General features: G+C 39.7%; 1 protein-coding gene across 2 annotated transcripts in view; it reads left to right on the top strand.

Annotated features, from left to right (window-relative positions):
* LOC125302642 (metabotropic glutamate receptor 7) overlaps positions 1-24,719 on the top strand; it is a 288,880-nt gene that overhangs the window by 218,770 nt on the left and 45,391 nt on the right. For both annotated transcript variants that reach the window (XM_048255942.1, XM_048255943.1), the window contains exons 7-8: positions 1,307-1,446; positions 14,787-15,722. In XM_048255942.1, the coding sequence (XP_048111899.1) occupies positions 1,307-1,446; positions 14,787-15,722 (1,076 nt within the window). The remainder of the gene's footprint in view (positions 1-1,306; positions 1,447-14,786; positions 15,723-24,719) is intronic.

Here is a 24,719-nt window from a genome sequence, read left to right as displayed (position 1 = left end):
GCTGTCCCATTACTGTTACTAGCATTGTGAACCCTTATAGCCTTGCAAACTCAATAATTTATAAACGCATGTCAGTTAAGTCTTTGAGGGATGAGATTGTGATTCAGCCCATGTGCTAGTGTTGATCTTATCATTTCTCATATTCACCCCCCTTTGTGTACTTCCTGGTTTGTCATGTGCTTGTCATATGCAGCATACTGTAGTGTTCCGGGACAAATGACGTGTCGTATGGTGTACCATGGCTATCCGGAGGGCAGAAATGTATGCACCTCCATGACATAAATTCTAAAATGAGAATATATAGAGGTGTGATATTTGAATTGCTCTTGTATTTAGCCACTACATTTACCAACACCCGCTCATTCTTGCACTGGAATTGGCCGATCCTTAACCCCGCCCATCGAACGCAATTAAGCCTATAACAGTTTACCACCTGTCGCACAAGCTTGGACAAGCGCCTTCCCTCAGCCTTTTAGGTAGCTATCATAGTTATCTAATCACTGCTAATGTCCAAGTGATATTACATGGCACTGGGTGGCCAATTATTAGGAGACAATGGGACAAATTTCACCCAGAAATCATTCGTCATGCTGTGGATGGTCATAAGCTTAGATTGGAAGTGACAGAAAGGTTACAGATGAATAGACAAAAAGGAGAAGCCTCATCTCTTGGTCATCACGCTAGCACTGCAGATGGCATGCAGTTCTAGCCAACTCTGGTAATGTTTGACCCACCTATCCGGGGCTTGGGATCGGTCAATTGGAGTGATACGAACGTTTCATGAATTATACATAAGCCCTGTCATAAGATGATTCCTGCGCTCAGATCTGTGCTGGTTTCTATGTTAGATTGATAAATGAAATTAGGTTCTATGATAGGTTAATGGCCAAAATATTACAATAAATAGAGATTGTTCAGTTCAACCACTCTAATAACTAGCCAAGCTCTAGGAGTATCTACATACATATTGGCCTGACCACAGAAACACCAATAGAGGGTATATGATACCAGGTGACCAAGTCAACCAGGTGAACCACTGGATATGAGAGGAGAGACACCCCACCTGTGCTAATGATTACCACCCCCATACATCAAAACATCTATACTCAGCAAATGAATTGGGTAGACACACAAAAGCTGCCAAATAGAAAAAGACATACAGTGAACTAGGAAGAGAAGGACTGCATGAGTTGAAGAGGTCCTTGCAGTGGGCCTGGATGAATTGCTTTTCCAGCAGCAGGTCTAAACTTGCTTCACATATAGTCATGCACCGTACTCACAACAGGTGCTACATTTTTCTCTGCAGGAAGTGCTGGGACATCTGTGACATTCAATCGCAATGGTGATGCTCCAGGACGATATGATCTGTTCCAGTACCAAGTAAATAATAATAGCACCCCTGGCTACAGAGTTATTGGACAATGGATGGACACTCTACAACTTAATGTGAGTATTGTCTCTGGTCTTATTATTGCCCCTGCAACACACACACATATATACACAGGGTGCGATTTGACAAATGTTTTTTATTTATTTTATTTTTTTTATCATGAAAAAAAAAGCAATCAACAGCCTAAGTTAACGGTAGGCCCTATTACATTTCAAACAGCTGAACATTCATCTTTAATGCAAGCTAAAAGGACATGAAACATTTCATTTTCTGTGACGGCCACACCTGGACATCTGAGTTTAGCTGTTACAGTAAAGCCCTCCCAGAAAAGATGACATTAAAACTGTATGGAGGCTATGTTAATGACAATAGCTGAGCGCCTGAGTGTGAGGTATAAAGACCATTAAGAGACTAGCAAGACAGGCCTGCTAATTTAGCTTTATTAGTGCCAACACATTAATGTTTTGCTAACCCAGCATCAATTTATAGGCTAGTATTTACATGTGGGTGGGTGTGTCAAAGTTAGCTGTTTCCTGTTTTTTCATCCTATCATGGATACTAGAAAATTCTTCTGTCCATATGATCAATTCCATGAAAGAAAATAGAATGGTACAGAAGTGAGTTTTTTTTAACCATCTTGTCATTCTCACAGCAGACTTATACTAACAATATATTCAATGGGTTACATTTAAACTAATTCATTAGTCATTCTTGGATTTGGTGTTTCTGGAAAGGGTAGTTTGAACTCTCAATCGCAAACAAAGACACAAAGTTTGGTTGTTTGAACTACTGCCCCTGGGCAGTCGCATTTGTGTCGTTCCTTGGTAGTTCCGGTTGGTGATGTCGTCAGTGTTCGGAGCGCCTAACCAAAAATTACAAGGTGTTTATTTATCTCCTGACTCCTGATTGATGTATGCTGTAGCTTAATTTTCATTAAGAGACTGACTTCCCTACTGGGCTCTTTCTTGCTATTTATGTTAATTTGAATGTTGACTTGCTTTTTGATAGGCTAATGTTAATCTTCACAACCAGCACAGTAATTAATGGTGAAGTGGCTAAAGCAGGTGACTTGTTGTCCAAATGTTGTAGGTTTGATTCTCTTATGAAGTGAGATTGTCCTCTTGCTTCTGACTACGTGCAGGTGAACTAGTGTGACACGTGGAAATACCAAATAAAGCAGTGCAACTATATTTGAAACTGATGCCATGTTCCTAATGGTAAATAATGACACATTGGTCGCCTTAAGTAAACTGTTTTATATGCTGGCAATAGGTTTAAGTTTTTGCTGATGGCAATGACAATGCCAGTATTAATCACTTTTGGTTTAAATTAGAAAAATGTGGACATGACTGTGGCAGAGAATTTCTAGGGGGTGGGATATTACATGTTGCCACTGTTTCTACCAATGATATGTATCGCAAACAACGTCATTGTTTGATCGCAAGTTGCGTTGTACCACGATGGTTGAGCATAGTCATTGTTAACTTTTCTAGAAACGCACCCCAGTTTAGTTTAGCCTTGTGCATGAATATGACCTGACATAGCCCATCATTAGTCTACAGTCTTTTAGCCCATCTTTAGAGAGATAGAGATAAAACCCTTTAGACACTCTACTTTGAGAGACTAACCACCACTCATACTGTTGATGTGGAATTTTGGGCTCTGACGGAAAAATTATCAATCTGACCATCAATTAAAGTCGACTTGACACTTTTTTGCTGTCCAGGTTAGCAAATCATTTATTTAGAAAACTTAAGTTGCACTATTTGTTATTATGATCACAGCACGGCCTAACTATGTTATCATTACCATACCATTATATTATATAATTATTACTGTAAGTCATCATAATCATCATCGTCAGCATGGCAGATCACACATAGCCTCCATCACTGAGTTCTGGTTATCATGTAGCTCACTGTCCCTCTGCTCTGTATGCTTGCTTACATCTCCTTGTTCAAATGCAATGAATTTTAACCTGTTGCTGACATAGGCTAGCCTACTTGCAATATATTTTAAAGCTTCTACATTGATGTTATGTTTGCACAATTGCTACTACCGGCACCCGCCGCAATTTCATTGTGTAGGCTACTTCGATTAGGCCCTAACTATTAGTATTGTAATGCGCTCACAGAATCCCGACTCTCAGCCAAAATGAGAGAGATGTTATTCGATCAGTCCAGTGTCAGTATGGAAAATGAACCTTACTTAGGGCCGATCATTGGCCAAATGAATTAAATTACATATACAGCCTATTCTATTGGCCCAAAAGATGCATCGGCCCAACGGGAAAATGCCTGGTAAGCCAGATGGCCAGTCCACCTCTGGTGTTTGTCCCCAGCAATGTTCCGGCCGCGTTCACGTATGGCACCTAATAGAATTTGATGAACAATGCAGTATCTAGCTTTCGAATATCTATGAGTAAAACGCTGTAGTAGATTAAACACTGATGACAGCAATGGGGAGTAAGAATTCGAAGAAGTAATAAGCGACAGAGCAATTGACCCATTGTGTCTCAAGGGGAATGTGTGATAATATTTCAAGTGTTTTGGTAGATTTCCTTCCCCAAATCAATAGATTTCCCCAAAGTATTTACTTTGGTGTGGTTGCATCATAGTCCTAGATAAATCCTTAATTCAAACTTAACCAGCTCTTTGACATTTTATAGAAGACCTTAGTAAGTGAAATGAAATCATTTATATGTCACTGCACTATTTATTCAAATTGTCCTAATTTACTGCAACATTCAGGTGCCCTTTAAAGGGGGTAAATTCAAAACATTTAAACTTATTGGCTCAGCACTAATTTGTTTTTAAGCTTGAAATGTCATTGCTTATGATAGATTGTTCACAATTGAATCTTGAGGCACCATTTTCTCCATAGAATGTAAAAACAGTTGGTTTTAATTCATTTCATGAGGTGAAAAAAGAGGTTGAACTTCCTCACTGACTCACTACATGGTCAAAAATCTTGTGAGGAGATCCTGTGCATGGCCGGTTGATGATGCAGTGATGTTCCTTCCACCTGCAGATAAAGCCCCATTACTGCATGTATGAAACAGCATGAGAGAGCATGAACAGTCATAAACTGACAACAGTCGCTTACATTTCAAATCATAGCCTACTTCTATTTCTTTATCGCCATGGCACATTTAGAATAAAGAATAATGTTCGCTAACCCTTTTGTTTTGTTGCCAGCGTAAAAACAAGCTTACCATCGGCCTATCCGCAACAAAAGGGATGAATTGAACGATGACGAACTCGGACATATAGGCATAGTTTACAGTCTTTTAATGCCATCTAATCATAACGTGCACAGTCTGCACAGTGCACAGTCTGCACCATACTGGCTTAAGCCCAATTCACACCAAAGATTTGCGACGAGATGAGCTGCAACATTCTATAAACCAGCAACTTGATGCAACATTCTAAAACCTTGCAACTGTGACTAGACATGGTGAATTCTTTGCAACAGCTTGCAACGACGTGCATCATCTAATTCACACCGCTGCAACTCCTTTCTGCAACGGTTTCGTCTCATTGCGAATCTTTGGTGTAAATTGGGCTTTAAACAATCTGACAGATTTTAGAAGATTAAATACTACCCGAAGCTAAAAAACAGACCAGTCCTCTATTTGAGACCGGCCTTTAACCCACATCTGTAGCCACGCCAGGCGTTTAAAAGAGACAGGCGTCTATTTGGGACTTGGCTATTATTTGAAGTTTTACAGTACTTATGTACTTATATGTATTGGGAAGGTAGAGGGAGAGACCTGATAGCAGAGGGGTTGTCTTTCTCTGTGGTACTTTACAGTATGACTAATTTCAACAATAAGAATTTTTTAAGCATTGTGATAAACTAAGCCTGTCCCACACCCAATCTGCATAAACCCCATCAAGTGATGTTTTCACTGGAACAAAAATGCACTACACACAAAAAGTCAGGGATATTCCGCTTTCTGATGAAAGTTCAGGATGAACGTAAAATCCACTATAACCTTTACATGTGAACTTAATGGGCTCTATCTTGCGTCCCAGCGCAATTGACTTTGTATACTCACGCTTTTGTCTTTCCTATTTTGCAGTCAGCGCATATTGGAATTTTCCCTCCACAGGTACATGCCTGTAAATTAGGGAATTCGATTGCGCCCATGGGGGGCGGTTCAGCGAAAAGACGGGACGCAAACGTTCACTGTTGATATTTTGCAGTTTCAGAAAACAATTCCGCCACAGACCAGGAACTCCCTGGTCTAACGTCTGTGGCGCAAATGCAGATGCTATTTTAAGGGCGCATGCCAGAGTTTCCGCTAGAAAAAAATGGTAGAAAAAAATGGTGGTCAAAGTGACCGGCAGAGGTTTCGTTTTCCGGACATTTTGATGATATGCCGGTCAAATATCCTATTATCCCTTCTTAATTAGTCAAATCGAGGAAAACTGGAGACAGGGTATGTAGCTTAAAGAATGACATAATCAGGCTGTTTAGAATGCAACATGTTCATTAGCCTAACAAGATCTAGCCAGTCTCTTTTCATGGACAGCAAGAGTCCGCTTCGTTCGTTGTTTTAAAAAGGCTACGTTGTTTGTTGCTGCCTGGGCCAGTTAACTAACCACTTGTAACTCCTGAGTTAATCATGAATTATAGTATTAGGAAGTGGTTTATATTATGTATCCTCACCCTAACTAATCATTAGTGCATGTGTATGTAACAACTGTTAAATAATGGAAATATTACTTCATCAACAAAATATTATCGTATAATTTATTAAGTATTAACAATAATTCATAAACATATTTTAGATATAGGCTTATTTACTATGAACAAACCATTTATAACTGTGTGTACAAATACTTTATTTATAAGAATTAACATAGGAACAATGCTTTACAAATGATGAACAAAGCATTTTGTAATAGTTTGCAACTGGTTTATAATAAGAACATTATTTAATTTATAATTGGTTGTTTCATTACTTATTAAGTATAAATCATGTACTTACAAACATATTTTTGGATAGGCTTATTTACTATGAACAAACCATTTATAAATGTGTGAACAAATGCTTTACTGATGATAAATTATGTATGAACAGGAAATTACTAATGATGAACAAGCCATTAACTAATAAGTAACAAAGGCTTAATAAATGATGAATTGTGTGTAATTATTATAAAGTGTTACCAAAATTTCAACCACCAAAACACCACCCCCAAAGTGGAGAATAGGTATAGAAATGTATTAGTTTTGGGTGTTTTTCAGACAATGGGACCTGGTGACTCAAAGTAAATGGTAACACTAAAACAAGGGGCTACATTTTGATTTTTGGATTTTTCAAAGTAATCTGACCCAACCCTGCCTATATAGTACAACATATACATGCAATATCTTTACTACAACAACGCCTAATTATGACCTATTAATTTGACCTATTAATTTGACTTAAATATGACCTATTAATAACTTTATTCAGCCCTATAAAGGCTAAAGTTACCTTTAGTTTTGTTCCAATTTACCGTTGTGTATGGCTTTAAACATCGCGTGCGCTTTAACATCAGCCTAAGCATTATTCCAGCTGCGCTAAGGTTTTAAGCACCATAATTTTGCATACCTTGTTGTAGCCCATCTGAAATAACTCCAAGCTTTGTTATATTCCCTCCATCCTTTCGTTATTTTCAAAAAACGTTTTATATCCATGATGGCCTTGAAGTCTTGAGTTAGTGAATTAGCTTAACCCATTAACTGCATGACAGTAGGCTATTTACAATATTTTCTGTTAAGTAGAGTTTGTAAACACGTTATCATCAACTTAATGCCCGCACAACATTTGTTTGAGCAGGAGAGATAATAACAATGAATGGATGCAGCAACTACAGAAATTGTAGCCATACTTGCTGCTTTCTTGTACTATCTGTGGTTGCTGGTTAACAGCACATAAAAGCTGATTTAAGATGTGAAAAAATAGGCATAAATCTAGCGTACACATTTTCACGAATCACGGATGTGTTGATGACATAAATTAGGAAATATTAGAGGACTTAAGGAGACGTGATGTTGAATTGCATGCCGATGCCATTTAACCCAAATGCCCCAGCGGCAGCACGGGAGAGTATGTTAGATTATATTGTACATTGCAAAAATATCACCATGCATTCATAACCTCGTGATTCAGTGAGAGTGATCCCAAAACATCGGACAAGTATGTCTTTGTGACAATTCTGCATTACATTTTGTCAAGAGGAAAAATCAATAGCTAACTGTTCCCAACTGAACAGTGATTATAGAGCTGTGAACTCTTTTGGCTGCGCCTGGCAAATACGCCACCATAATAGCAATCAGCTATGGAACCAGTGTGCCTGTTGTTAAAGGGAATGTGAGATGATGCTCTGATTGGTTTATTGCATGTTACGCCCAAACCACACCCATTATTAATGTAGCTACTTCAGACCACCCCATTTTAGATTTGCGTCGGGCGCAACAGTCATTTATCCCGCTGGTAATATAGCAACAGCACCCAAGATCCGCCCACAAAGTCACTTGCGTTTTGTGGAAAGACACTTCCGTTTCAGACCATTAAAATAGAGCCCAATGTGACCTTCTCTAAACTTTTGAATATGCATGTCCACTTTCTGTACTGAAACATTAAATTTCCCCCGAAAGCCAGATATCCCTAACTTTTTGTGAGTAGTGTACTTATTTCATACATCCTATATATAAAAATGAGCGCATAGCTTTACCAATATCACAAAAATATTTTAGCAATGCAATGAAACAGGTGCTCAGTGGCAACCTAAACTGAAATTATTTACTTGTAAGACAAACAATTTACTAGCTGACTATCCTGACCAGTATGATCTGTGTGATTGCATGATATGGAGACACCACTGCATCACCGCTAGGATGTGGGTCATCAGTGAGCTGGCCACTAAAAAATCTATATTCATAACCATTTTCTCTTCCTACAACCACTCTGAAGGACATGACTCGTGAAGTTCAGATTTTGCACCTAAACTAAATCGTCACATGATCAAATAGAGAATTGACATTCTCTAGCAATATACAGTGCCTATAAATAGTATTCACCCCCCTTGGTTATTGCTTATTTTCACTTTTATTGCTTTTATAAATGGAATGTTTTTTTAAAATGTTTCAATAATTTACAAAAATTCCCTTTTTAATGTTGAAGTGAAAGCAGATTTCTACAAAGTAATGTTACATTTAAAGGTAAACTACGCAGTATTGGCAATTTCCTTACTATTTTCTCGGTTTTTGCTTCTTTTTCGCTGGCTCGGTCATGACGAATGTCTGAGAAACTCCATCGCTACCTTTTTCTAGCCGGTGCCTGGCGTGTATGTGTAGGCTACTCGTTATACTTCCTGACACTGAGGCCGTCGGCCCGCCGGCCCACAGTTGCAAGGGTGGTTTTTCCGCTCACAGGCGCTAGGGGGAAGCGAGACGGCCACCATTCAACCCGAAAAAAGTCATATAACCATTCCAATGACTCTGAAGCAGTTAAATGAAGGTAAATTAAGCTAAAAAACTTCCATATTAAGCTAAAAAAAACCTGCATAGTGTGCCTTTAAAATAATGCAAAATAAGTGATGCCAACAGGTGTGCATAGTGTGTCATATTGGTCAATAGGTCATATTGGTCAATAGTGTGTAATATTTGGTCAATACACCCTCTACCTTTCCGGAACCCTGTTTGTTCCTTTCTAAGGGTGATGCCGCTCCAGTTGTTGCAGTTACTCAGGGCACCTTTATAATCTTTGTGAACAGGCTTCAGCACTTTAGCTGCCAGCCCTGGGTCTTCCTTAAACAGTTCAGCATTTTGGATGTCTTGTCCAGGTGCTTTCCCATTTTTCAGGGATTTGATGGCGGAAATGATTTCTTCTTTCTCTGGTGGTTCTATGTTAATATCAAGGTCAGCCTCAGCTTCTTGTATGTCAGCTTCTACTGTAGGTGGTAGTCTATTGAGGATTTCAGTGAAGTGTTCTGCCAATCGGTTTTCTATTTATGTTTTGGATGAAAGACGTTGTCCCTGTTTTGTAATTGGGGAGTTGATGTTTCGAGGATACTTTCCACAGATCTTATTGGTGATCCTGTACACAATCCTTGCTCACCTCGTCTGGCTGCATCTTCTGCTTGTTTCACAAGATCTTCCATGTAAGCCCTCTTGTCTGGTCTTACCTTCTTCTTTACAACTTGGTCTACTTCCCTTTATTCCAATTTGTACTTCTCTTGCAGCCTTTCAGATTTTGCTTCAAGTACCTTTTTTAAGGTCTCTCCGGTTTTCAATGGATCGCCAGTTGTCAGTTGTTATCCATTCCTTCTTTTTATGTTTTGTTGTTCCCAGACAAACTTTGCTGATTTCTGGATATGTTTGCTTAATTTGTTCCCACTTGTTATTGATTTCATTAGTATTTGGTTGCATGTGGTCCTCATTCATGTCAATCAGAGCTTGGAACCTATTCTTCAAATTCAGGATGAAGGCAGTTTTAATTTTGGGGTCACGTAGTCTCCCTACATCCAGACGCTGTCGGCCCATTTCTTTTTGTCCTGGGCCCGGTTTCCCGAAAGCATTGTAAGCCTACAGTAAGAGCATCGTAAAGTCCCCCTTACTAACGTCTAAAGATTTGCCGACTGTTTCCCGAAACCATCGTAGCTTAAGAGCGTTGTGAAAACACTGGTAGATCTACGAGTGGTCCAGAGTTCTTGTTACCGGCTAAGAGCATCTTAACAGGTACTTCTACATACAGGGGAATTACAACTTAGAATACATTATCCAACTTGCGTTCCCATTCGTATTGTATTTTGTGATGAATCAGAATTTAGCATGCAAATTGCATAGCCTACATTTAATGGTCATAATAATGTGATTAAAAGCGGACAATAATGCAATGAAGTTATGGAACGAGACGTTGCCAGAATAGTTTGCCATAATCTTTGTGTAAGTGTGGGCTCTTTTATTAGGCCTATGAGGTAAAAGCAGAGAAAGGAACATATGGTTTAGTCTGTGTTGCATCAAAATCTAAGCCTATACATTTCCTCACTGTCTTACTCGACCTGTTTCTTATCTTCAAACGTGTGACACCACGAAACATTATTGCACGGTGCAACAATCTAATCTTAAATAATTACAAGTATTTATGTCTGTGTGTGGTATATAGCCTACTTGGGATGCTTACATGCAGATGTCAAAGTGTTTCTATTTGATGTGAATCAATGTATAGATCTGAAGTTTAAACGGGAGGCCTAGCAGTGATGTGCAGTCACCTGACATCACCATCAAATTAGAGGATATTTCAGAACTATTAACGTGGACAGCTCCCTTTAAGAGCATCTTAAGAGCAGCGCATGCGCGTTCACGCTACGAACATGTTCGGGAAACAGTCGGAAAAACCAAATGCACGATCTTAAGAGGAATCGTAGAAAACACTCGTAAGTGCGTGTATCCATCGTTATCGGGAAACCTGGCCCTGATCTCCTTAGTTTGACAAAACCATTTTTACTACATTATGTCAAAAGCATGCCTGTACTCTCCACCCCAGGCAAACATCAGCATTCGTACAAGATACTTATGGCACAAATAGATACATCTGCTTTTGTTTGTTATGTATGCTGAACAACAAACTAAAAAGTGTTGCGCTTAAAGCTTAGGTGCTTTATCTTGCTCAGTATCCATAGAAACTTGAGCAACAACCTCTTAATTGTTTCTATGCTGGACTTAATTCTAGAAAAAGATAGACCCCAACAGTATAAATTATATAACTGCAGCATAATTTCTTGCGTATAATAATCCATTCATAGGTGCATATTAATTGACTTTACCAGATTGTGCCTACTGGCAGTTTTCTAGGAGAATGTAATCTTAAAGGTACTCTAAGCGATGCTGGGTAACGTCACTTCTGTTGACTTTCAAACAAAACAGAGAGCTAGCTCGCTACTTCCTCCCCCTCCCTCCCGTGCTGTTCCCGTGCAATTGAAACTCTCCTAAATGCACATCTCGTCTGTGATTTGCTGGAACAGTTTGTTATGTTTTTATTGGCTAGGTTTTCCCAGGTTGTTTTTGTTGCCGTTTTTGGAGCCTGGGCTGTCCACAGAGATTGCGTTTTTTTACAGTGTATTCAGGACACAGACAACTAGCGGTTGGTTAGGTGATGTTTGCAGTAAGTGACATAAAATGTTTTAGCCTAAACGCATGGCATCGCTTAGAGCACCTTTAAAAGGTTGGATTCATATACCCAGAGACTGCTGGATTTTTAGTTTATTAGATTTAGTAGTGTGTACAGCAGTGGTCACCAACTTTTTTGAGCCCAAGATTCCTGACCTCAGCCCTGAACAAAGGCAAGATCTACCTTGAAGCGTCAAAAGAGAACCGAAGCCAACACTTCCAATTTAAGGCCTTTTATTTAGGCAAATGTATCAGGTCAAAAATATCACATCCTCCACCCCCTTGTGAATCTGTGCCTCTGTAGCTTTTAGTCTGGGTTACACAAGGATGGCATACATTTTACAAACCTAAATCACATTTTCCTTATACAGGCATCAATGAGAGAACAACACTTAACATAGTCTTTACTTACATTATTTTGGTTTTGATTTCCTAATTGGATTAAGCGTTTGTGACAACACATCATGATAAATTATATAATGTTTGATTGCTGTTTTGGTATGAAGCATCTTTCACGTAATGAATGTGCACTCTAGAAAGTGAAAGTAACCTAGGCCTATAGGCGCTGTGTATCTGTAGCTGACTGTGCACGTCCGAAATCGATTACGTTCCTCAAATGGAGAACACATCCATGTTCCCTCGCATCTCATGGCCATTCTATATAATCCTTCTGTGTTTGCAAAATTACGTACTGTACAGTTCCCGATCGCTAAACTTTCCTTTTCTTTTCCTGGACAGCGCACCTGCAAAGTGATTCTGCGCGCGTGTGTGTCTCTGCATGGGGTTACGTTCGGTTCAAGTCAGTTGGTCCGTCCGGTTCCGCATTCACGCAGCTCCATTATTAGATTAATGTTATTAGACAGCGCTGTAAAATGTGTGCGGGAATTTCTCGCATCATGATGGCTAGAGTTGCGGGACTTGAATAAATCATGCGCTATACCTACAATCCCACGCTGAAATGTAGGCCCTGTGACTTTGGCGAACATGCAGGAATTTGGTGACTGTGTTTTTATTTTTCCTTTTTTTCTCGGGATCTACTGGGAGTCCCAAAGATCTACAGGTTGATTGCGATCGACGGGTTGGCGACCCCTGGTGCACAGAAAGGTGTCTTCACAGATAAAGATGCTGCATTCCAGCAGGTTGTGCAGGTTATTGAGGTTGGGAATGAACCAGCACCCAGAAAGTAGAAAGGATGCTGGATTGAATTCTTAGTATCCTAGCAACTGCTTGGGAGATTCTGCTCAGTGCTTCATAGCCATAATAAATCCCTTGATAACACAAGAAAGCCTGAGCACCTATAGACCTATGAATCATTCATTCTCAATTTAAAATTATGCATATTTCATTTGTGAATTCAGTAATTAAGATTTGTGTATGAAAGAAACACATGATTTCTGTGATATGGGCCTATTTCATGTAAAATGTGCTGATAGCCTTAACCTGACTGCTGACATCATTGTTATAACTGGGATAAATACTTCCGTTCTGGGATAAATAATTCCGTTCACACCGATGCTAAAAACAGCAATGGAAGGGTGTCGCAAACCGGTGGCCAATCAGATATTTCAAACAAAGTAGGGAATGACATGTCACAATGCAAAAATGCCGTTTTCCTTGTTTACATGTAAACATAAAACCGGAGTTTTCCCAAATCTCCATTTTGGCCGGAGTTTTCAGAGATGATAGTTTTCAGTGATAAAACCTCCGTTTTTGTATAAATGAAAGGCCAAACCGAATGAAAATATATGCGTTTTGTAAACGGGGTCTAACAACGTGGAAAACAAGTGAAAACTTGCAAGTTGGCACTGACATAAGCTTGTGGAGTGGTACTTAGTAACCTGCAGCTATAGTGGGAAAAACAAAGGTATTTATCTGTCTTTTACATATACCACCAAAATTAATTTTTACTTTATATTTGAAACTAATTAATTTTTCATAAATAGAAATACATTTTTTCTATTGTTGCCATAGACTTTGTTAATCCAAAATTATTTTGTTCACAATCTCATTTGATTTGTACCACTAAAAGCTATATCATTTAAAACTATGTAAGATGGCTGATACTAGTTCAACAATGACTATGAAACAATGATGACATCTGCACTAAAGGCATAATAATTCAATGATTCAAAGCAGCAGTGCTGTGACTGTGTGATTGATATTTGCTGTTCAATGTAAATAATTGATTGTGTGTAGACAGTTGCTTTTGGGTAAATAATATTATGACAAGTTAACGCCTGATATTGTATTCTGGCATATGTCGTGCTAAACTCTAACACAGATGCAATAGGGAGTAGGGAATAGGGTGTAATAGGGAGAATAGGGAGTCACATGCATCTCTATTCAATACACAACAGACAGTGCCCAGTGTACTTTGCCTGTCACTGGGTTTTTCACAACACCTACAGTACAATGGACTGATTAGGAGGGATGTCACAGAGGGAAAGGAAATCGAGACATTCAGCGATTCAAAAGAACTTTAATCCCTCTCATACTTCTTCTCTTGCCTCCTCTTATCTTCAGAATTAATATACCTTTCAGATGGCAGATTACTGGGATGTTAAGGGTTTTTTACACCTCTGAATTGCCTTGGCACCTCCAGTCGTGCTAGGAGCTCATGCATCATTCACTACCACAAGTGTTTCACTTTCCAGACCTCTACTACTATGCTAGTAACACTATCGCCACAGTGAGCCTCGGAGGATACCATCAGGATTTAAATGCTAGCTCATGATCAGAATGGTTGACATCCATGGATGGATTTCTGCATGTGTATGTGTGCATGGACTCCTCCCATCACTCAAATATATCTGAACTGTTATCAAGATCATATTTGGAATGTACAATAGTACACCAAGATCTAATCTAATTTAATCTAATTTGTGGGTGGATAGGGGTATCCATGGCTAGAAAATATATCTATATATAATATAGATATATATATATATGAAAGGTCTATGATTTGCAGTGTTTTGAATGATCCTTTTTGTGGACTTAATAATTGACTTAAAAGGCTGATGTTTTAGAATGCTGTGCACATGGTTTGAATTAACAAATTAATTTTACATGCCACATCTTTTTCGGGGATCTGAACAGTGTGCTATATCTATTGCTATTTTAACATTTTATATGCAAATGCATATATTTTTTACATGAATCTATTGTGATGATGATATATGGAAACTATGTGCCTTTCATATCATTTTCTTATTTGGTTTCTCCTCTGTAGATTGAGGACATGCAATGGCCCAATGGTGAGCAGGAGATCCCCATCTCTGTATGCAACCTGCCATGCAAAACTGGTGAGCGGAAGAAGATGGTAAAAGGCATGCCGTGCTGCTGGCACTGTGAATTGTGTGATGGCTATCAGTACCAGTATGACGAGACCACCTGCAAGCTGTGCACCTACAATATGCGACCCAACGCGAATCGCACAGGATGCCAACCCATCCCAATTGTCAAATTAGAGTGGCACTCTCCCTGGGCTGTCATCCCTGTCTTCCTGGCCATGCTGGGCATCATTGCCACCATATTTGTAATGGCGACATTCATCCGCTACAATGACACCCCTATTGTCCGTGCCTCTGGCCGTGAGTTAAGCTATGTGTTGCTGACTGGAATATTCCTGTGCTACATCATTACGTTCCTCATGATTGCCAAGCCTGACATAGGCATCTGCTCCTTCCGACGGATCTTTCTAGGACTGGGCATGTGCATAAGTTACGCTGCTCTGCTCACCAAAACCAACCGAATCTATCGCATCTTTGAAGAGGGTAAAAAATCAGTAACACCACCGAAGTTGATCAGTCCCACCTCCCAGCTAGCCATCACCTCCAGCCTTATATCTGTGCAGCTCCTGGGGGTCTTCATCTGGTTTGGGGTGGATCCACCTAACGCTGTCATTGACTATGATGAGCAGAAGACCATAAACCCTGACAAGGCTCGGGGTGTCCTTAAGTGTGACATCACAGACCTGCAGATTATCTGTTCACTTGGATACAGCATCTTACTCATGGTGACATGCACCGTGTATGCAATCAAGACCCGTGGTGTACCTGAGAACTTCAATGAGGCCAAGCCTATTGGCTTTACTATGTACACCACATGCATAGTGTGGCTTGCCTTCATTCCCATATTCTTTGGCACAGCACAGTCTGCAGAGAAGGTAAGTTATTAAAATTGTTACCTTATTTTTACCATAAACGGATATTTTTGATAACCCCTACCCATCTTTTTGCCTCCATTTATTGTCAGGGGGGAATATCTCAGCACTGCTAGTACTGTATGTATCAAGTTCATATTGTGACAAAACCTGGGATGAGGCGCCATATCATGTAGCAGGAGCCTTAAAGACCCCATACATTGTCTTGACTGATATTTAATTTGTTCAGTAGTGATGGAAGTCAACTTATGATGGGATGAGATCAAGGAATTTAAAAGTAATCACTACACCATTGTTATGATGACGTAAAATTATGTTTGTGGTGATTGACATAACATGACATCGACATGCTTGATATGCACTCTCACCTATCTCCTCCTAATACAACCTTGGGAGCTAAATATGATTCTAAATATAGTGCGTCATTGCACAGAGGGGAGCAGTTCAGCAGCAGAAGGCACACTAGATACTACACCCTCTGCACCTTTGACGTCAGCATTGCGCTGCATAGCTGACAGGAATTGTGACATTGGCTTTTGCCTTTTGTCTTTGCCTATGCCTGTATCACACAGAAAATACATGTACAACATTAGTTCTCCCCAGCTTCTCTCTCTCTCTCTCTCTCTCTCTCAATTCAATTTCAATTCAATTCAATTGAGCTTTATTGGCATGACAAAAAATACAATTTGTATTGCCAAAGCATACATGTACGTAGTAGTGTGTAAAGACAAAACAAAACATCATGCATCATACATTACTGCAACGGCAGTGTGTGTGTGTGTGCCTCTCTCTCTCACACACATATACACAGTTTTTCAAAGAAAATAATGCTGTGCTTGAGGTCTGGCTTGACCACAGGATATATGGCATTCCTTAATTCCATATACTACGAAAGACAAAGTGAAGATATGTCAGCCATCACTCTGGGATGACTTTGGGACTGAAACAAATCTTAATTTCACAAATATGTCAGCAAAATGCATATCAACCAACTGCCACTGACTATGACATGTGCAGCACTAATGACACAAGTAGCACTTTAAGTGAAGTGTGCTGATGGTCATGACCAGTTACATGAAATGTAAAATAAGTTGACATGAAGACATGTTGCAGGATCACTTAAAGTGTGACTTTGGTGTGACTTGAAAGGTGGTGTTGCGTGTTATTAAATGAGCAAAATCAGTATGTTTACCCAGTAGTTAAATTAGCTTTGGTTTGTGCAGGACAGTATTAATGCATTGCGTGGCTCTTTTCGTATCACAGACATTAGAGCCATTGGTGTTACATTGCTCACCTTTTGTGAGTGGGGATGCACAGATATATCAGCCTAACTTTGGTAACAGGCAATATCAGCCTATCGGCATAAGTAATATGACATTTACTGTTGGCGGCTCGGTTTATCTCATTATGAGAAGGTCTGAACGAACGGTGATGACAAATATTTTTGTTTCCTTGCAACGAAATCATCAAAGAAATGAAATATATGAAAGCTATTGATATATCAGCCAAATTGTTATTTTAAACATTAGTATCGGCCTAGAATTTCACAATCGTCACCAGGGTTCTAAATTAACACCCGCCAACCCGCCAAATGCGGGTAAAAATTCATTTTGGCGGGTATTAGTAAAAACTTACTAGCCAATTTGGCCGGTGATGCATGAGGCATTGCATGCATGATACATAAGGCTCTGTTCTCGGTCGCACCGATATATATCCCCTGGCAGTACTTCCTACATTTCCCATGACCACTGTGCCGTAATGCTATGTGATTACGTTTCATACGCCCATTGCCTGCACGCAGTTTGCGGTGAAACCAGCCCGTGAGAGGTTGTGGCTAGATGGGATACAGCTAAGAACGGAAGTTACGTAACAGATAGTGAAATCTCGCCGCTCAGGACAGGAATTAGGAAGCGATCGTGGATATTCCAAAGGAAAAAAGAAAAATAGCTATTTTGCGAACATTAACATCACTTTTATGTTATAAATTCATGTTAGAAATACTATTACAAAATAAATAGTTTAGTTATGATCACGGGTGTCCCAAAGAAGTATAATATATATGGACACGTAAGTTTAACTTTACCCCGCGTTACGAGAACTTATAATTAAAGACGTCTCAGCCATGGATATCCGTGTCATAAATGAAAACTATTTTTAAAACTATTTTTATGGATCGTTGTGAAAGAGTTGCTTCAATTGCACAACGGACACTGTCATTTCCCTTTGGGGATGGACCATAACTTGCTGTGATGGAGCTGCTAACGATTGGACTAAGATCGTAACTTTTGAAACCTGGCATGCAATATCTACCTCTGCACGGAGACTCGACTCCATCTGTAGAGAACACAACATGTAGGCTTACATATACGTGCAATGTATTGGCAGTACCATTATGAATCATATAGATATATGCAGTGAACAGAATGTATTATAATAAAAACTGAATAAATATGGTATGAACCATATGGACAGATATGTACAGTACAGTTATGTGCAGTGTGGTAACAGTACCATTGTAGTGCAGAAACAGAAACGTCAGAGAGACTTGCTTCTACAGCTACATAAGATAAGAGTTAGAGAGTCACAATATGTCCAATATGATTTCATTTAATTTTAGGGGGGTGGGGTTTGTGATTTTCACATACAAACAAAGCATTCTGGTGCATTCTGACAAAATAGAACATTTCCTGCGTTGGTAACTTTACTCATAAATCTATCTACAGTCAAGTATGCATTTACAGAAATACAATAAAATATCAATATAATATAATACATTTTATGTGTGGTTGTTTAAGACACACTGAAGGCATGCTGCCACCATAGGTTTGCAGAGAACTACAATATGCACACTGAAGGCATGATGCCACCATAGGTTTGCAGATAACTATATACAATATGCACACTGAAGGAATGATGCCACCATAGGTTTGCAGAGAACTATATACAATATGCACACTTGAAAGGGGTGGTGTGGGGGGGTTGTGAGGGCCGCTGAAAACCAGTGTCCATCCTCACACGAAGGGGTGGGGTGGTGGTGTGGGGTTGTGAGGGCCGCTGAAAACCAGTGCCCATCCTCACAGAAAAGAGTTACAGTTACTGTAATCTGCAGCCTTAGGCACTGGTTAGCAGAAGGTGTCCACTACAAACCAAACCCCACTTCTAAAAAAACACAAACACACTCGCACACGCCCCGGGAAAACAGGAGATTCTGTCAATCTGAATTTTAAGTTTTTAAGTTGCTTACATAATAACATTGGCCTTTATATTACACATTATATGACACAGGAGGGAGAGGGAGACGCGCGCACACACACACACAAACTCGCGCATACGTCCTGACCAAAACTGCGGTCTTTAGTTAAAGGTGCGATTTGTAGGATTGTTACCGAACGTTCTGCAGGCCAAAATCAAAACACTGGTGAACGTTCTCAAGACTACCAGACACGAGCCTCTTCTGGGTTGCCAGATGTAATGAAGACTTAGCTAACGTTAGTTGTCCTGCAGCTGCTTTAACGTTTCTCCAACCATGACCCAGCTACACATTACGGAAACAGTGAAAACAAAAAATACCTCTCTAACCAACGTAACATATTTAGCTGAAGTTAGCGATGCAGATGAAGTTTAGCCTAGGCTACCTGTTGTGGAGAAATATGGCCAGCTCTGCGTCAGACTTGATATTCTTCGTTTGACGAAGACGTCACCATCTCAGGAAGCTCCTCCGATATCCACTTAATTTGTTTATTGTTTTAATTTTGGAAATTTGCCTGCCTCTTGTAGGCGTTCATGACTATAACTGACAGCTGTTGACAGTTGGCCTTTGCTAATTTGGCAACCAGGACGCGCTAGCCCATTATTTATACGCTATTCTAGAATTAATCGTTCAAAACATAAACGAAAATTCCAAGAGATTCCGCCTCGTAACAATTTTTTTTTTCATGGGTTTTACGGGTTAGAGTAATGTTGTCAAATAAGCCATTACTTCAATTCATCGTGTTTCCTTACTCTCTGACAACATATGGTGATCATATTTGGAATGGTTACAGTGTATTTTCCATTATTTCCTACATACTGGACCTTTAAGACTGTAAACTTAGTCATGGTTTCTTCCTCGTAATCACTGAGGTACTTCTCAAAACTCAAAACGAGAAGAAAGCTGCCATCGTTATGTAAGGGATAATGGACGACACGGTATGTTCACAGAAGTTAATGCACAGTCGAGGTTGTAAAACGGCCCCGACGCGAAGCGGAGGGCCGTTTAAACCTCGTAGTTGAGGTTGTAAAACGGCCCCGACGCGAAGCGGAGACACATATCAACTAATTTCTCAACTCACAGGACAAACTGCCATTACTAGTTCTAAATGGATGGTTGCTACGGCCAAAGGCCAGTCGTTAGTTCTATCTCTCCCGTTGTCAAGCGGGCGTATCCCAAGATTCTGATGAACTTTAGCTTTGAAACATCGCTTTTACTTAGCCTGCTGTCATCCATCTAGCTAAAAGCCACCTCCGTCATATGCTACAATGTTGCAATGTTCTGAACGTCTGCATTTTACAGCTCGGATGCAACGTGACAGTTCATTTAAACTTCACAACGAGTTCGGCGAATTAATATACAAGTGTGATACGGCCAAAAAATGGATCTACTTCATAGGTGTGCAGATAACATACAGTTAATGGTCGTTCTAAATTACGTAGGACATTGGGAAATTCAACCAAGCAGTGGAATAAAGTAACAATATCGTCCGTAAACGGGCTCTGGTATCGTCGAGATTTTGCGATATTTCACTGTCTGTTACGTCTAGCCACAACCCGCGAGAGACCATGGAAACAAACGGAGCGTCTACCAGAAAACACAATGAATTAGAAGAACGAACAGCCAGAACGAAACATTAACGTAAAACGCATTGTGTTAACCTATAGGTAGGCTATTTCCTTTGTGGGGGGCTGATGATGTCATGTCAGAAGCGCAAAACCTGAAGCAGCAAGATCGTTTATTTTATTGTCTATGGAGTTAGCTGAAGATGGAACGTGAGATGCTTAGGCGAAAATTTTCAGTTTTAAAACGCCCTGTGCAAAGGGCATCGAGAGACAGAGGAGGGACCAACATTTAGCCAATAAATAGTATCTGTAGGCTACTGCAAACTGTTTTTCACTAGATGTTAGAGAAACTAGCCTATACAATGTCAACCATAGGCGCCGATTTATGTTTCCGTCGGTGGGTGCTCAAACAATTAAATGCCCTATATCAACTTGAGAAGTAGTGTATTTCAACACTTTAGGAAATCAACAGCGGCCGACACACAAAACGCCAAAACGGCGCCTATGATGTCAACATGCACCAACAGCATGTTACTTAAAGATGATACTTTTTGGGTTTTTCGATCCAACTTGAACGTAGGCCCTATGCTACTCCATTTAATCGAGAACGCTTCTGAGCACGCACAATGATAATTAATATCTCCTTTTTATTAAGTTAAGATTAAACTAAATGCGGTGGTGGTTGGGACAGACTTATGGGGACGAGAAGAGGAATAAAGGGATGAGGATATCGACAGAGAGATAGATAGATAGATATTGTAGACATCCCAAACATGAAATGAAGTGTTTGCACTTTCTGTGTATATTTTGTGGTATGTATTCATGTCGAAAATGTTAATAAAATGATCAAATGCTTTCAGTCACACTCATCTCATAAACTCATAATTCTCTTATTTTCACCGGAAAAAAAAATGGCTAGTAGAAATTCTAATTGGCTACTAACTTTAAAAAGTTACCAGCCACATTGGCTGGTGATCAAAAAAGTTAATTTAGAACCCTGATCGTCACATCACTAGTTATAAGTCCTTCAAACACAGGGTGACTGTCGGTAACACTGCCAATAACGGGAGTCCTTTATTTATAACGTCATTCTTAAAATTGTTGGAGTGTGAGAATAAAGGTTTGCAGATCATTTGGAATTCATAAATTAATAAAATATTTTCTTCTTCTTGCATCTTCTTACATGCTGACCCTGAATCTCATTAGATACCATATTAGCTCTAGCTCACTGCTTGGATGAATCCTGATCCAGCCACTAAGCTGTAGAACCCAAGCATACTCTTACATTTGAGCAAGCTCCAGCCTTTCCCAGGTGTGGACTTGCCATTGGGAATTTCCCGGGTGGGCTGCGGTCTTTTGAAGGCCGTTTTTCCCCCTCTATTTCCCGACTACGTCAATATACTGTTGCTGATACAACTGTTCAGTCAGCCATTTTAGCTGCAGCTGGTGTAACCTGTAGTTACAGGAAGGAATTTTGCCATTTACAAATGCATCACAACAGCAAAGTATCAAGGCCCCAGCGGTGCTGAAATGGAGCGCTTAAAAAAAAGAAAAAAGGTCATCAGCAGGTCACCAGCTTTGTTCGACTGTTAATGGGTAAAAGAAACAGTTAATTTGTGAAATGAAATAATGATAATGGACTGCTAAAATCTCGAATTTGATTTTGAGGGATGGAGGAGGAGAAGCAGGCACCAACTAGCACAGATGCGACAGATCTTATTGTTGTAACAGTGAATTGTGTGAGTAATGTTATAGTGCAAAAATGTAGAGTAGAGCACAACACAACAATGGGTCATTCCATGTCAATTCAACCAGGGCCCACGCACTTAGGTCTCAAAAAATTCTGAAAAAATTGCCAGGTGTACCTATGTTATCCTGGAGACACACTGTAAAATGACTTTTATGTAAGATCAATACTTTCCAAGATACAGCCAATTTTACAGGGGGAGGGGGGTGTCGATTTTGTTCAGCCTCTTTTGTCAAAGTTCACAAGCCCAAAGCACAAGAACTAAACCATGTAGGAGGCTCATGCTGGTACATAAATAGGAATAGTAGGTAGCTAAATCGTCACATTTGGTCTGGATGATCCTGCATGGTCATAGCTGTCCCTCAAAGTTGATCAAATTTTTATTGGAGTTTTTGGCTGGGCTCTGTTTAGGCCTTCAGAAGACATATTTGTACTCAACATAGGCTCTTAATTTATTTCCCTTATTGAGATAAGTAGAAACACTCTCACAAAAAGCAATGAACAGAACATAAATTCCTTCAGGGTCTGAACAGCAGACCTCACAAGTCTGAAAAATCATTTTGGTTCTCATTTTCAGAGCGCCTTAACACCTTGTGGGAATATACAAAGATTTTGTTTATTGTTTCCTTCACTCTCCATGGTCCCTTATTTTTAAACACACCAATTTGACTTGTCTTATACAAATCTTTCTTTTTTATTTTCCACCCTGAACATAGGCAAAATGCACCATTGAGATTAATATGTTTTGTGTAGAGTTACCACAGTGCCACCTGTGGTTGTATAGAGTAACCTGTGGTAACGTTAGCCCAGCTCCTTACACTACCACCGCCAATTAGTGTGCCAATTTTCAAATTTGGCTCATCAAGTTGGGGTCACTTGACAAGAAATCCTGGGCTGCTTTATTTTGCCAGTCCGCCCCGACATTTTGCACATGAAAAGCCCAGTCACCAACTGAAATTATGTTAAACTCTCCTATATGACTAATTTGTCTGCCTTATTAAACTCTGTTTATCTTAGATCCTGGTCTTTGCCCAAATGAATTCTGGATAATTTGACATTTGTATCAGGATTAAATGTAATGCTCTACACTTGCACCATATGTCAAAAAGAATATCAGCTATGTAAAGCTTTTAACTTGCACCATATGTCAAAAAGAGTCATACGCTATGGTTGATCTAATGAATTTCATTGTTGCTATTTGGTGTACTCACTCTTGGCTGACATCTGTAGTGCTGGAGGGTCTTTCTGGTTGTGCAGTGGAGTGTGACCCAGGGGATTTGACAGGGTCAGACGTCTGCTTGTGTTGTATGTTCCTTTTAAAAGTACACTATGCAGGTTTAGGTGTTTTTGGTGACTGTAGAGCTCCCTTTAGAGTCATGCTAAATTTATAATTATTCTGCGGTTGTAAATAGCAAACTTCTTGTGTCTTATCCCCTCTTACACAATGAAAATGCTTTTGTTGTGGAGGTGAAGGATTATTAACAGGCAAAAACAATTTCCAAAGAGCTATATCTACTGACAAGGTAATGTTTAACGACTATGTTTATCGCTATGTCTATGCTGTATACTGTAGCTATGCTAGGTGAAATCAAACCATCAAATGGCTTCGTAAAGGTTATATTAAGGTGAAAATCTTGCATAGTGTACCCTTAACACCAAACACCATTGTGTTTATTCAAAAGTCTTTTGACAATTTTTTTGACAAAATGGGGACACTCCAGACAAAAGCATGACATTTTCAGAGGTGTGTCCTTGGGTCCATAGGAAGTCAAGTCATTTTATTTGTATAGCACATTTAAACGAACAACAGTTGACCCAAAGTGCTTTACAGGTAGAGCAGGGAAGGCAGTTCAATATGCCTTGAAAATATGTAGACAATGTGCAAGACTCAATGAATAAAGTTAGGCAATACCAGTGTAAAATGAAGGATAAAACCAAAGAGCATAAAAGGAATTAAAAGCAAGAGAGTAAAAGTGTGTCTTCAGGTTTGACTTTAAGCTGGTCATTGTTACAGGATTTGATATGGGGTTGGAGGGAGTTCCAGAGTGTAGGGGCTACTACAGAAAAGGCGCAGTCCCCTCTGGTTTTTAGGCGTTTCGGGTATGGCAAGAAGCTGTTGGGTTGTGGACCTGAGTGACCTGGCGGTAGAGGTGGACAGTAGATCGGAAATATACAGAGGGGCTTGACCATTGAGTGCCTTAAAAACAAAAAGTAGAACTTTAAAATCAATTCTAAATTTTGCTGGTAACCAATGAAGCTCAGCTAAAACTGGAGAACTAACTGGAGTCTGTTTAAATTATATTGGGTTAGGCCTGTGTATAATGACTTGCAGTGCTTCAGCTTAGCCACTGTTCTAACCTGATAAAAACTAGCTTTAATTACAGAGCTGACTTGTTTGTTAAAATTAAGAGAGCTGTCAAAAAGGACACCTAGGGCCA

Source organism: Alosa alosa, chromosome 10 (genome assembly GCF_017589495.1).
Source record: "Alosa alosa isolate M-15738 ecotype Scorff River chromosome 10, AALO_Geno_1.1, whole genome shotgun sequence".
NCBI lineage: Eukaryota > Metazoa > Chordata > Actinopteri > Clupeiformes > Clupeidae > Alosa > Alosa alosa.
The sequence above is the reverse complement of the archived record's forward strand: the minus strand, read 5'-3'. Positions and strand labels throughout refer to the sequence as shown.